This window comes from Plasmodium yoelii (genome assembly GCF_900002385.2).
Source record: "Plasmodium yoelii strain 17X genome assembly, chromosome: 5".
Lineage (NCBI taxonomy): Eukaryota > Apicomplexa > Aconoidasida > Haemosporida > Plasmodiidae > Plasmodium > Plasmodium yoelii.
The window spans coordinates 492,892-507,945 of NC_036177.2; the positions used below are offsets into that span (position 1 = coordinate 492,892).

At 22.4% G+C, this 15,054-nt stretch overlaps 7 protein-coding genes across 7 annotated transcripts; 4 read left to right on the top strand and 3 right to left on the bottom strand.

Annotated features, from left to right (window-relative positions):
* Positions 1–349: 349 nt before the first annotated feature.
* PY17X_0508500 (orotidine 5'-phosphate decarboxylase, putative) lies at positions 350–1,348 on the top strand (the record flags this gene model as incomplete). Its single annotated transcript, XM_724198.1, has 1 exon — positions 350–1,348. The coding sequence occupies one exon, from the start codon at positions 350–352 to the stop codon at positions 1,346–1,348; it is 999 nt and encodes a 332-aa protein (XP_729291.1).
* Positions 1,349–2,465: 1,117 nt separating this feature from the next.
* On the bottom strand, positions 2,466–3,550 carry PY17X_0508600 (conserved protein, unknown function; the record flags this gene model as incomplete). Its single annotated transcript, XM_022955195.1, has 4 exons — positions 2,466–2,491; positions 2,737–2,814; positions 3,186–3,315; positions 3,545–3,550. 4 exons carry the CDS (start codon positions 3,548–3,550, stop codon positions 2,466–2,468), a joined length of 240 nt encoding a protein of 79 aa, XP_022811653.1.
* A 27-nt stretch (positions 3,551–3,577) lies between these two features.
* Positions 3,578–5,184, top strand: PY17X_0508700 (HORMA domain protein, putative; the record flags this gene model as incomplete). Its single annotated transcript, XM_022955196.1, has 7 exons — positions 3,578–3,653; positions 3,762–3,801; positions 4,202–4,241; positions 4,369–4,588; positions 4,699–4,800; positions 4,908–4,984; positions 5,158–5,184. 7 exons carry the CDS (start codon positions 3,578–3,580, stop codon positions 5,182–5,184), a joined length of 582 nt encoding a protein of 193 aa, XP_022811654.1.
* Positions 5,185–5,228: 44 nt separating this feature from the next.
* PY17X_0508800 (conserved Plasmodium protein, unknown function) lies at positions 5,229–5,516 on the bottom strand (the record flags this gene model as incomplete). Its single annotated transcript, XM_022955197.1, has 1 exon — positions 5,229–5,516. The coding sequence occupies one exon, from the start codon at positions 5,514–5,516 to the stop codon at positions 5,229–5,231; it is 288 nt and encodes a 95-aa protein (XP_022811655.1).
* A 107-nt stretch (positions 5,517–5,623) lies between these two features.
* PY17X_0508900 (conserved protein, unknown function) lies at positions 5,624–8,280 on the bottom strand (the record flags this gene model as incomplete). Its single annotated transcript, XM_022955198.1, has 8 exons — positions 5,624–5,680; positions 5,791–5,948; positions 6,085–6,730; positions 7,111–7,522; positions 7,735–7,843; positions 7,945–7,981; positions 8,080–8,115; positions 8,257–8,280. The coding sequence occupies 8 exons, from the start codon at positions 8,278–8,280 to the stop codon at positions 5,624–5,626; spliced, it is 1,479 nt and encodes a 492-aa protein (XP_022811656.1).
* Positions 8,281–9,223: 943 nt separating this feature from the next.
* PY17X_0509000 (conserved Plasmodium protein, unknown function) lies at positions 9,224–11,323 on the top strand (the record flags this gene model as incomplete). Its single annotated transcript, XM_725074.1, has 1 exon — positions 9,224–11,323. One exon carries the CDS (start codon positions 9,224–9,226, stop codon positions 11,321–11,323), a length of 2,100 nt encoding a protein of 699 aa, XP_730167.1.
* A 1,302-nt stretch (positions 11,324–12,625) lies between these two features.
* On the top strand, positions 12,626–14,653 carry PY17X_0509100 (conserved Plasmodium protein, unknown function; the record flags this gene model as incomplete). Its single annotated transcript, XM_725075.1, has 3 exons — positions 12,626–12,867; positions 13,016–13,285; positions 13,411–14,653. The coding sequence occupies 3 exons, from the start codon at positions 12,626–12,628 to the stop codon at positions 14,651–14,653; spliced, it is 1,755 nt and encodes a 584-aa protein (XP_730168.1).
* Between the last annotated feature and the right edge of the window lie 401 nt (positions 14,654–15,054).

A 15,054-nucleotide genomic window follows, 5' to 3' on the forward strand; every position in this document is an offset into this window, starting at 1 on the left:
TAAAAGGGAAATGTATGATAAAAAATAAATAAAATAAATAAAATAATAAAAAAAACTTTAAAATAATGTCATATGTTAAAATTTACATTTTGAATGCATTAGATCAATATATTTCGGTGTTTCATTTGGGGGAATATTTTAGCATTGGTGCCAATACACAATTCTACAATTTTGCAAGAAAAAAAAAAAAAAAAAAAAAAGTTAAACAAATAAACAAGTCACCAACTAAAATTCATAGCTAGCTATTTTTTTTTTTTAACAATAAAAAAAAGAAATAAAAAATAAAAGCGTGGAAACCAAAACAGCTTTCATAAAGGCATACATATTTATATATAAAAATTTAATAAAAATGCATTTTAAAACTAAATTAAAAAATCGAAGAAGTGAAGTAAATACCTGTTTGTGTATTGGGTTGGATCCTGATGAAGATGATATAAAAAACTTTATGAAAAATGAAGAACAAAATGGATATAAAAATATCAAAAATAACATGAACAGTAATAATAATGGAATAGAAAATATCATCAAAATAGGAAAGGAAATACTATTAACAGATGGAGAAAATATACAGAATTTAAGTGAAGAAGATAAGTTTTTTTATTTCTTTAACCACTTTTGTTTTTATATAATTAATAACACAAAAGAATATGCTTTGGTATATAAAATGAATTTTGCATTTTACATTCCATATGGCTCAGTTGGAATAAATGCTTTAAAAAATGTGTTTGATTATTTAAATAGTATGAATATACCAACTATGCTTGATATGAAAATAAATGATATCGGAAATACAGTTAAAAATTATAGAAAATTTATATTTGAATATTTAAAAAGCGATTCATGTACTATTAATGTATATATGGGAACAAATATGTTAAAGGATATTTGTTTTGATTATGAAAAAAATAAATATTATAGTGCTTATGTGCTTATTAAAACGACAAATAAAGATTCATTTATTTTTCAAAATGAACTTTCGATAAATGATAAGCAAGCATATATAGTTATGGCAGACGAAACACAAAAAATGGCAACAGAATTAAAAATCGAACAAAATAATGAATTTATCGGTTTTGTAGTTGGTTCGAATGCTTTCGAAGAAATGAAAATAATCCGAAATAAATTTCCAGATTCTTATATTTTATCACCAGGAATAGGAGCACAAAATGGAGATTTATATAAAACCCTTAAAAATGGATATAATAAAGATTATGAAAAATTACTAATAAATGTTGGAAGAGCTATAACAAAAAGTCCAGACCCCAAAAAATCTTCTGAATCTTACTATAACCAAATTATTCAAATTTTTAAAGACATAGAAAATGGTGATAATATTGAACAAGTGTAGTTATAAATATGAGTGCATTGAGTTTAACGGAACTCAATTAAATATCCAAAGAAATGTCGATGAGTGTCGGTGGCGTAATATATTATCCATATTTTTATTTTTTTACAATTAGCTGGATTCTTAAACATTACTCATATTGGTTACTTTAAAAAAAATCATTAATTCAAATTCTCAATTTTACAGTTTTGAGCCCTCAGCTTAACTTGTTTTTGTCAAAAATCGAGACCCGAAATAATAAATTAAAAGCTATCATCATTTTGTGTTATAAATATTATTATATGCTACTATTATTAATGCACATATTTTTTTTTTATAAATGTTTATATAAACATGTACATTCGAGCTGTTTTTTTTATGGATGAAAAAAAATTATTATCTGCTAATAGCAAAATTGTCCATGATACAAAATAATGTAAGCATTAAAAAATATTCGAAAAATGGAAAATCGTGTGTACACAAAAATATTGTTTTAAATATAACTAATAAATATATACATATAACAATACAACACAATTAACTTCTTCATTTTGTGAATGAATTTTAGTATAAGGATAATACTATCTAGATAGGCCAAATAAATACTTCAGAAGGGAATATATCCTAACTTAAACATTTGTAACATGATATCATATTTTGGGATATAATATATACTCCTTTAAGTGTGAAAAGACTTATGGTAATTCAATTCCATATATAAAAAAATTAATTATAAACACATGTGAAGATTCACACGCGCATACTGGGTACACACATTGATTTTTTCATTTATCTTTCATAATAATAAAGAAATTAATTAATAATTTAAAGACTATAATAGCCCAGTTTAAGAAAATTGTTATATTATATTTTTCCCAAAATAAGCACTATGCCCATATTTATAGGCTAAATAATTGCTTAACGAAAAATATACTACCCTATAAAAGCAATAACAACAAGAAATACTGCACCAAAAAATTGTGTACAATAGGCCACCTAAGCAATAACATATAGGATTTATCATATTTTAAAAAAATATACTATAACAAACTAAAATAAAATTTGTATATAAAAAAATAAAATAATAACATACTAAAATATGAATTCGTTTTCAATGTATTGTCAATATTGCATGCTTAATTTATTTTTCTGATATTTGTGTAGTTTCTACAAAATAGTAAACGAAAAAAAGTTAAAAAATGAAATATCTTAATTTATACAAATGAAATAAATTTATTAAACTCATATACATGTTTTTATTTTAAATTTTAAGAATGGAATGCAGAAAAATATTTTACATAATTACACATATTATAAATCCATAAAATAAATCGTTTTCACATATATAAAAAACATTGTACATATATCGATATGTGAAATTGTGCAAGAATATTGTTTTTTTTTTTTTTTACTTTCTTTAATTTTTTGTCTAAGTTGATATCTTTTCATAAGGTCAGATATGTCTTCATCTGATTTTTTTTCACTTTCACCTTGGGATAAAAATAGAATAAAATATAAAAAAAAGTTACATAAAATTTGTGTGTAAATTGACAACAATATATATATGAAAAAAATTAGAAAAAAATTATATAATTAATAAATATGTATAGAAAAAGAAACAGGTCTAATATACATGGAAATTAAAAAATTTCATTGTATACTCAAATTGAAACAACATGCAATGTATGCAAAAAAATAATAATAAAAATAATAATAAAATGAATTTAATAATAAAAAATGTTTTTTGTTGCACTATAGGAAGCATATATGTAATATATAATAAATTCATGAAAATAAAAAAAATAAACAAAAAATCAAAACAAAACAAAGCTAAACTAAACTATATTATTATCTTCCATACCTATGTTATAAATTTGATAAAAATTTGTGGAGCAAAAAACCACTTCAAGCAAACCTCCAATGAAAAACATCCCAATGTATAAATATGGGAGACGCTTATAAACATTTACTTTTTTCAAACTTCGTTGGCCCTAAAAAGTTAATTTAAATAATTTTTTTTTTTTTTTTCGTATATTTATGGGATAAACGGATGAAAGCTTAAATATCTACTTATACTAAGTACAATCACATATTTAAAAGTATACAATATTGAAAGATAAATATAAGAATGTATATAAATACACACATATACATTATTGTACTTTCACAATTATCAGAATTTATATTGACGTTTTATATCTCTATATTTATTTATCATACCTCCATGTTTCCAAAAAAATATCCAAAGAAAAAATGGAAACTTATTTATATGAGTTTATTGAAGCTTTCACTCATTTAATGCTTTATATAATGAGCATATATTCTTCTGGTTTGTGAGAAAAAAAAATATATAATCAAAATAAAATGGAAAATTATAAAAATATTAAAACGAGCCCATATTGATATATGTATAATTTTTTTCGTTCTTATTTTTCAGAATATTTTGAAAAAAAGAGAAAGTTCAATACTTTAGTTTGGTAATAATTAAGAAAAAATGAAAATTAAAAAAAATATATACATATAAGTGCATGTATAATGTTAAAAACATTTTAAAGGCATAACAGTTTAAAGCAAATACCTTGAAAATGTATTTGGTTTTAAGTATCTTTAGAAACATATAATATGTAGAATTATAATATAAACGAAAAAAACTAAAATAATTTCCCCTATACACAAAAAAATAAAATAATAATATAATAACAATATGCAAAAAGTAGCATAATCCTAATTCCATACAGAAAAAATTAATTCGTTTATATATATTACATTTTTGTATTCTCATTATCAACATGTTTGTTAATAAATATGTTTCCACCTAAATCATATATCATAATATAAAAACGTGATCATCATTTTATTTTTTATTTATAATGATAGGCATTGTGTGAATAATCAGATCGAGATATATATACAACAGGTTAGACGATGCTATTAATAGAAACCCATTTTGCGTCTATACATGCATATATTATTTGTGTTCATATACTTATATATCATGATTAAATATGGAAAATAAAAACCTATCTTTTGTTTTTAATTACAAGGCACTAAACCCTATAAAAAAATTTATTTTAGATAAAAGGTTACACAAATATAGACTAATTTTTAAAAATCTAAAAGATCAAGTATTAAAAATATATACGATCGAATTTGAACAATTTTATAAAACTCATAGTACAGAAATTAGTTATTCTTCCATCGAAAATTTTGTTTGGGATTTCTTTACATATGCTGAAATGTGCCTAAGCGAGCAAAATAATATAGGTAATGAAAATATATCAGTATTTCATTTTTTCTGCCCATGTATATATATGTGCATTTATCAAGGTTATTCAATTTTTTTAATTTATTTTTTGACTTTTTTTAAATAATAGAGAAAACATTTGAAATTGCCTTCGATTTATTGAAAGACTGTGAAGATAATTCCGAAATAAATGAGAGCTTAAAGGATGACTGGGAATTAATAACTCACGAAAGTATTAAATTATACACCCACACACATGCATACATAATAAAGTATTAAATTTTTTATTATAATAAAAATATACAATAAATCCTGATGTTTATATTATTCAATTTTTAGGTCAAAATATATACAAAAAACAAATCTTAAAAAGTATGCATCTTTCTGATAATAGTGATCCTAGAGTTATATGCCAAGTAAGAAAATAGAAATAGTTTTCGATCGAATATTATGCTTTATGTTTATATCTCTTTTTATATATACATTATTGCATGGTTTTGTGTGTATGAAGAATTTGGCAATCTATACTATATATAACAATACTTATCATTTATTTATTTATTTACGGATTTATTCATTATTATTCTAGATATATGTGGAAAGTTGTCTAGACTAATTTTAACAGATAAAAAAAATGCAAGGTGTACACATTATAACTTCTCAAGAATATTTAAAAAGTTGTAAAAATATCCACATGAAGTATTTATATAAAATATACATCGGAATTAAACCAACGGTTACATTATAATAATATAAAGCATATGGATGCATATTAAAAAAAAAAAAAACTGAGGAAAATATAACTGTTATTGTTGATAAAATTATTAAACATATTCCATAAAATATATTTATTGATTTATCTTTATATTTTTCGTCTGTATTAGATAAATTTATTTTTCTTTCAAATATGTTTTTAAATTCTTCTTTGTAACTGTTTTTTATTGCCATTATTGCATTCCTATATATAGTTTTACTATTATTGTTATTATTTTTTTTTTAAATACTTTTTTTCAAATTTTTTTTTTTTTATTTTAACAACCCTATATAATCGCTAGTTATTTAAATATGTCTTTTTCAAATAATGTATAAATATTTTCACGTTTTTCTTTTTTCTGTTTGGAAAAAAAAAAAAATTATATGGCGAAATAATTCAAAATGGAAAATATATGTAACTGCATAAAATCGAATAAGCATGTAACTTTACGTTTTTTGGGGAACTAACCTCTTTAAGGTTGCCGTTGATATTTTTATTATTCGATTTTTTAGTATTTTTATTTTGCTTATCGCTTTTTCTATCCAAATTAATTTCAAATCGCATTTGCTTTCTTCGCTCTTTTTCCCTTTCTCTTTGATACTCGTATATAAGATGCTTGTTTTCCTCTTCACAAAAAATAAAAATAAAAATAAAAATAACAAATAAATAAAAGCCCAAGTAGCCAAAATAGCGAAAAAGAAAAAAAAAAAAAAAAAAAAAAAAAAAAACACACACACACATATATTTTGGCGGTCTCCTTACCAGTATATTTATTAAGAGTAGTAATATATGAATAAATTTTGTTTTCCAATATTTGAAACTTTTTCATAATTTCATTAGTGTTAACATCATAAGAAAGCTGAGTACAAATATAATCAATTTTATTATTTATATTTGTAAATGTTATATTATATTTCGAATTTTTTGTAACATTATCATAATATGATATTTTATCAATATACTCTTTAATATAATTATTAATTTCTGTAATTTTATTATCCATTTCTTTATTCTTAATTTCATATTTATTTTTTTTATCTTGTAATTTTTTTTCATATTCTTCTAAAATATATTCTGCATTTTGTGTGTCATCAATTAGTTGTAAATGCTCTTCTTCCAATAAATTAAAATGGTCAATTAGTAGTTGGGAATTCTTAATATATTTTTCCATATTTTTAGAAAAATTTTTTTCTTTTTCGTCTGTTTTTATTATTATTTCATCATTTGATGGATTATCATCATTCTTATTACTACTGGCGAGTTTGTTAAGAAATTCTTTATATTTATCTAGCTCTTTTATTTTGTCTTCTTTTTTTTCTAACTCTACATTTAATTTGCTCATCTCAATGTTAAGCAATTGAACCATTTCTTTTTTTTTCTTTTTCCTTGCGTTTATTTCTTCGAATTTCTGTATAATTATATATTTTTCAAACGAAATAAATATGAAAAAAAAAAAAAAAAAAAAAAAAACAATCCTAGTATGTCTATTTTAGTAATTATATTTATATTACCACTTAGATAACTACTATTAATTGCTCTTATTTAACAGTGAAGTTGTTTAATTGTCTCTATACATAAGTTCAATATCTTATTGCCAATGAACATTTATATGAAAAAATGGAATATACCCACATTTCCATAAACACTAATTTTATAACTTAAATGTTATATTTTCATCTATCTTTATATGTATATTTTATTGCCTTTTTCATTATTTTTTTTATTAACAATTTGGAATTCCATATACTCATACATTGCTCTCATAAGGTTTATTTAAAAATTGCATACCTGAATTAAGTCCTCTGTCTTTTTAAAATTTTCTACTAATAGTTCTTGATATTTTTCAGATTCTTTAATCATATTTTTGTTAAGATTCTTTATTATTTTTTCTTTTTTATTTATATATTTGTAAATATTATCAATATTTTCCTTCTTTTTACTCATTAATGTTTTTGTAATTATTATTTCTTTTTCTAAACTAATGAATTTTCTTATATTTTCTTTATTTTTTTTAGACGTCTTTTTATTTTGCATAAAATTATTTTTATTTCTCATTCTATTTGTATGGGGTCCTTTTCTGGCAATATTAGGTTCTTCATTTTTTTTTCTGTTCTTTATTCCTTTTTGTATTTCTAAAATTTTTCTGATTTGTTCCATTTCTTTATCATCATTTATGCTAATTATATCTTTTATGTTTTTACTATGAATTTTATTTTTATATTGTTTAAAATCAGTGTATAATTATTGTAAAACATTTAGTTTAATTTATCATGTTTAAGAATGTAGATGTTTTACACATTGATCACCTCTGTGGATAAATATACCACCACAGATTTATACATGCTAAACATGAATAAAGTTTGTTTATTTATTTATAATTTTATTCTTATATTTTACTATTTTTTAGCATACCAATTTTCATATTCATTTTCCGAATCATTGTCCGTTAGAATCACTAAACCTTTATAATCGTAAAAATCGGAATTTGTTTTTTTTTTATCTGTTATTTGTATTTCTTCATCTGTGTTTATAAAATAAGAACAAATTATAAATTACTGATGGCCCATCAAAGTTATTTTCAAGATGTATACACATACATATGTCTTATTTTTTATTTGTCACCGTTTTCATATGTTATTAATCTTTCTTTATCTACAATCTTGCGAAAAAAAATATAGGTTAAAGAAAACAATATAGTATCAAATAAAATTTATTCAATTGTTACTTTTTATTTTTAAAACTACTATTGTGTTGTACTCTCTTTTTCGATTCCTCAATGTACTGTTCTAAGTTCTGAACAAGAAATAAAATAAAAATAAGCAAATATATGAACAAATTTTAGATTAATAAAACAAATGCCATGCATTAATAGGATAAAATATATAAACAATATGATCGATCTCTCAATATTTTAACATATTATTTGTGTCTAACAAGATAAAATTCGTCTTCATTCATTTTATTCATTAAATTTATAGAATTTTCGGACACAAATTAAAATAAAAGCATTTAAACAAAATTAGGTAATTGTCCCCCCAAACAACCATAGAATATATACATATATTTGTAATTGCAAAATCGTTTTATTATTTATAAAATTTGTTATTATTGTCGTATATTCTTCTACCACTTTCCTTATTTTAAAGAATGTAAAATTGTACTTTTTATTTTTCATACTTTTCTGCACACGAAAAGTCTCAACACAATATATAAATTTAAAAAAAAATAAAAAAATAAAAACAAAGAGAAAAACATATATTTACATATTAAGGATGTGGGAAAATTTAAATGAAAATAATTAGTTTATAATATATATTTAAAAGCGTGGAGAAAAAAAGACAGACGATAAATTATTATATATAGAGGAGATGAGAGAAAAAATATTTCGTCTTTCTCAAAAAATTAACACTCCGAATAAATGCGCAAGAAACGCTTATTCTTGTATGGAAGAAAATATTTTTTCCAGCATTAGGACTATTGTAGAGAATACTAAAATAATTAAAATGACTTTTATAAAAAGATAGAATCCTAAATACTTTAAAAGTTATATATATATATGCTTGTGTATGCATATCCACATGTTTATGTATAGAATACACACATCGTGCAATTTGTAAAAAGGGAATAAATGACAAAATATAGATATTTATTTTTGACGAAATAAGGAAAAAAAAACACGAAGGAAAAAAAATTTTAAGTTAGGAATAGCCCGTAAATAGTGATAATAGTCAGAAGAAGACGGCACAAAATTATACTGCATGAGCAAAATATAAAAAAAAATATTTAAAAAAATAAGTATAGTACAAAAACCCAGAAGGGACATAGTCATATATCAAAGAAAGAAAAATAAATATTATATTAACTCTGTGAAATATAATTAAAAAGTAGATAGAAATACAGAATGTTCAAAAGTAGTAACTTAAAGGAGGAACTTATAAAATGTGGAAAGGATGAAGAATGTGATTATAAATCAAGGATAAAAATAAAAATAGGAAATAATCAAAGAATATTACTTTTGTTAAAACATTATAAAGATGAATATTATTTAATATTACATCACCGAAAACTTGTAGTAGCATATCCAATGCGTTACCATAAAATTGCCCCACATAAATCAGATTTTGCATATTCCGGATATTCTGGAAAAGGGTATGGTAATTTTCATTTTCAAAATCGATTTGGAAATAGAGATTGCGTAAATTCTAGTACTCCTATTGATGAAAATACAGATGTGCCAGTATTTGAAGGTTTTAATGAAAGACCATATACAACCTGTTGTTCATGTGTTGATTACCCCTATGATGATCCTGCATCAATGCCAAAATTTCGAGGTATACCAGATTATTTAGAATTAGATTGCAGAGATCTTCCCCCTGCCGATGATGGAACAACGATTGAAAGAATAGTTGCCGTAAGAAAGACGTTACGACATTTTCTACCTCTTTATGCTTTATTTTATTTTAAGAAGAATGTAAAATATTTTACATTTTTTAATATTACAATTATAAAAAAAGAAAATAATTTTATGGATTATTATAAATTATATAAAGAAAATACACGCCTAGAAAGTATACACTATAAACATATATTAGATGAATCCACAAAAACTTTAGATATATATGATAATAAAAGAATTAGTATATCTCATTCTTCAATTGCTTTTGATAATATTAACATACCATATTTACATGATAAATATTTATTATATCCATTTTATCCTGAACAATTATATAATATAAAATATGATACATTAGAATATGGATGTACATATAATAACCCATCAGAACATTTTGAATGTATAGAAAAGGATACAAGTAAATGTGTATATACTGAATCTACGTGTTTGAATAATTCAATTTTAATACCTAAAATGTATATTGCAAAAAGAGAAGAAGATTGTAGTTTAATAGGATACAATAATGAATTAATTCATAAATACGAAACATGCCTAACAAAAGGTGACTGTTTTGAAAATACAATAGATAGTTATCTAACTGAATCTCAATTAGATGATCCAGAAGGTTATGAAATTACAACAAAATTACCAATTATAAATGGGAAATATCCTCATTATATTTATAGAAAAAGTAAAAATTGGAAAGAACATAGCGATAAAAGAAGTCTCGAATTCTTCAAAGATAATAATATAGAACATTTTATTGCTTATGAATATCTTAAGGAAGATAGAACTGAATTTGTAGTAAATATATCTAATAAATCCCCCACAAAACAAGTTGAAATTCCAAAAAAGATAACAAATAGCGGATTTTTCAAATTACTAAGCTGGATTAATCCTAGTAATTTTAATAAATCGCTTTGGAATAAAACTAAAGGAATAAATTCTGAACAAGATGATGTAGAACAAACGATTGAATATGATACAACCATTTTTTATATTGAAACATTAAAAGAATTAAAAATTATAAATATATTGTTATCTGATGAATGTAATGCAGAACGTCCAGAAGAATGTGGAATTATTATTCATGTATGGAATCCATCAAAAGAAAGCATAACAGGAAGATTAAAATTATATTGCTCAATAAATATATATACAAAATATGTTGATGAACAAAATATTGTATATGATGAAGGAGTATATCAATTTTTATATTTTTTTCAAGTACCATATGAAAAACTTAAATTATTTCAAAGTTGTACTATTAGTGCTTATGGAGCTTTTAAATTATATGATACAAAAAGTTATGCTAAAAACAATGATGGATATATTAGTAGATTATTTTATCATCAAAAAAAAGAAAGTCCTGGAATGTATTTATATGCAGACGGGATTAAAAAATTTACATGTTGTCGTGATGATGATAATACTTGTAAAATTCGAAATATTAAAAAATGTAAAATATCTGAAGATTTAAACTATTTTAATATATTTATTTTTATTTTAATAAATATATTTATTATTGTCTTGTTAATATATTATTATAATAAAAGAAGGAAAAGAAATTCAGAAAATAACCATATAGACACCCCTCAAATATAAAACTAATAGACCAAGAACTTTCAAGGAACAATATTAGCTTGCTATGCAATATAAAGAACATGGAAAAAAAATAAAATATATCAACAATTTTTTAAAATAAATTAATCCAAAATCATGATCTTAATCTTGGCCTTAGTCTTAGTCTTCATATTAATAATGCAAAGTCAAAATAAATAACACCTATCAATTTTATAAAATTTTATAAAATAATATGAATTCTCTAAAATTTAAATAAGAAAATAATTTGGCTATCTGGTTTTAGCCAGTATAACATATAATATGAATAAGTCAAAAAAATGTGTTTTTATTTTTTTCCAAATGTTGTAACACATTATAAAAAAATGGAAAACTAAATTGTGCAAATTTGCATATGTTATTTCTTTATTAAAAGTAACTTATAATCACATCTACAAATTGCATGTCTATTTTTGTGTATTTGTTTTTTTTTTATAGCTTTTTCTTTTATTTTTTTTTTTTCGTCCACATAAACAAATATTTATGTGTAACTATCTTAAATAAACAAAAAAAAATTATTAAAAAACATATAATAATTATGTACAAAAAAAAAAATTTAAATACAATGCTGTTTTGTCTTTTATTTATTTTTTTTTGTAAAATAATTACTCGTTGTGGTAGAATTACACGCCTTCATATTTCCATTTGGTGGAGCAATTGTAGGTAGCAAGTTTATATTAACAAAATAAAATAAATTAAAATAAAATACATGTATACATATGCTCCATATATATAACACATGACAATCTAAATAATTTTTTTTTGTTTTTTCTGAAGGCGCTGTTGGTTATCGACATGTCAACCTTTCCAACGTAGATTTCTTGTATAAATTTATTTAGATATGCTTATTTAACTTATTATGTATATATTGTGCGTAAAAAATATGCATGCACATATTTTTGCCATGAAATAAATCGTATACATATATATAATTGAGAGTACATCCTAACATAAATATTTATTTATTTGTTTCTCTAATTGTGAAAATTAGCATGCAGATATATTCTAATATATTCGCTACATACTTATCAGCATTTTAATATCGGTCTAATTTACAACATCTATGCAATTCAACTATTTTCGATGAACCATGTATATTGTTTTGTGAATATATACAATAGTAAAATAAAATTTAATATAAATTGTGAAATTTTTTTTTTTTTTTTTTCATGTTTCTATTCTTTTATACCCCTCTTTATTCTTCAAGCGCGTAACTGCTTCAAATTAAAAAAAAAACATAAAAAGGTAAAAAAAGTAGAAAAAAATATTACATATATCACGAACGAAATGCTAAGCCCCTTTTCAGAAATGAGTGATACACAAAAGGAGGAATATTCTTCTCTCTCTCAAAATTATAATAAATATGATTTTGCAAATATTCCTAAAAATAGTACAAGTGGTACTAGCCATTCAGAATTCGAGCATAATGATGTAAAAAAATGGTTCGTACTTGAAAATATAAGGCTCAGAAATAAAATACAAAAAATGAAATCAAAACATGAGAAACGTCAGAAAATTGCGAGTATTAAGTAAGTTTTAATCTAAAAAAATAAAAACAAGAAAATTGATAAAAAAAAAAAAAAAATAGACAATTTATATTCCTTGTTAATATGCATAAATACACACATTTAATTTTATATAAGATTACTCATTATCTTTCTCTACATATTTATATAGATATCAGCTCTTGAAAAATAAACAAAAGGAATTTCCAAACGATAATATTTATCAAAAGATTGATAAAGTATTAGGTAAGAGATTAAATGAAAAGAAATTAAAAAATTCTTACATACAAACTAACATAACATTTCTAAATCCATTTTTTGTAAGTTGGGATACATATTTTGAAAATTGTGATGTTAACAAATTTTCAAGTGATGGGGAAATTGATATTTTAAAAAAAAAACGGGTTAAGCAAAATATAAGAGAAACTAATATAAACAGAAGGTAAAATTATTATAACAACCAACTTTATTAGTGGAATATATATAAGTTTATATATATATATATATATATATATATTTTATTTTTTTTATTTTTTTACATTTCTACTTTTGTTCCCCATTTTTTAGTATAAGTATTAACCCGTTCAAAGTACCCATACACAATGTAGATAAAAATAATATTATATATAATTTATACACTGATGATAATATTATATTTATAAAAGAAACGACAGAATATTTCGATAAAAAAGAAAAATATAATAATAATAAAAACGAAAACAATATAGAGAAACCCAAACAAATAATAAAAAAAAATAAAATAAAATCACAAATTAGTGCCCTTTCAACTATTAACCCTTATGATAATAAAAAGAAAGAGAGTTCGGTAAATAGCAATAGCAGTGAAGATATATGGTTTGAATGTAGAACACCCCCCTTAACTGAATTTAAATGGCTAGACGATAATTTTATTTATCTACACTCACCAAACAATGCCCCCAATAATGAGCAAAATAATGTGATAATAATACAAGAGAATAACTATATGGAGCAAGACAAATATATTTTTTGCAACAAAAAAAATAAATTAAATAACAGTTGTAATGACAGTAATATTAATACCTACATGCTATATAAAAATGAAGATGAATTTATTGCAAAGCCATATGATGAATATTCCGTAGAGTTTGGTGGAAATACAAATGTATACGTGGATATAAATGGAGAGAAAAATAAAAATTGTGAGTCCCCACAATTTAAGGATATATATATTACTTTAAATGATAATAATGGGAAAAAATATGAACAAGATAAATATTTTGATATTCAAAATTGTGATAACATGTTTAATAATGCTAACATGCTTAGTAATTATCCATATGAACAAAAAAACAAAATTAAAAATATGCATTATCAAATGATAAGGGATAGCTTTCATTATTTAGAAAATAATTTTTTTAATGCCATGAATAAAATTTTTGTTAAGGATAAATTTTTTCAAGAGTTAAAAATCGAGTGTTGTGATAAAAAAGATAACGTATATTGTAAAGAAAAAAATAATGATATTGAAAAGATAAATAAAAATAAAAGAAAAATGGATAAAAATCAAAATTTTAAAGACAATAAATTGAGAGAGAACATAACAAACCTGACTAAGACAGGTAAAAATTGCTATATGGTTGATACTGATATATTAAAAAAGGAACAAATAAATAATAATGAAAATTGGGGTTTAACCAATGTGACACTAAATTGTGTAAAAAAAACTCCAGAAATAGAAAATAATACAAACATAAATCCATATAAGACACAATTTACAAAAAAAAAAAAAAAAAAAAAAATTAATAATCAAAAAGCTCATAATACATAAACCATAGAAATATTAACCTAAAAAAAAAATAAAAATATGGATCAAGTAATAACATAGTTGAAAAAGATTTATAATTTAACAACCCTCCAAGAAATGACGAAATGGGGAAATGAAGATAGACTGAATAAATATGCCACTTCAGAGGATATTCGAAATATTCATCATCTGGGTCTCAGCAATTGTTATTAAAAAAAACATTGGTAAGACCTAAAATTAAATTATTTTATTTTTTCAAATAAGGCCCCAAAAAAAGAAAGAATAAATCCCATACTAGCTAAATTCATGAACTAACCAATTAAATAATTCAATGATGAAAAAATTATAATGAATACTTGGAGGAAATACACTACACAAGGATGTTATTATTTGTGTTATACATAAATACATATATATGAGATAGC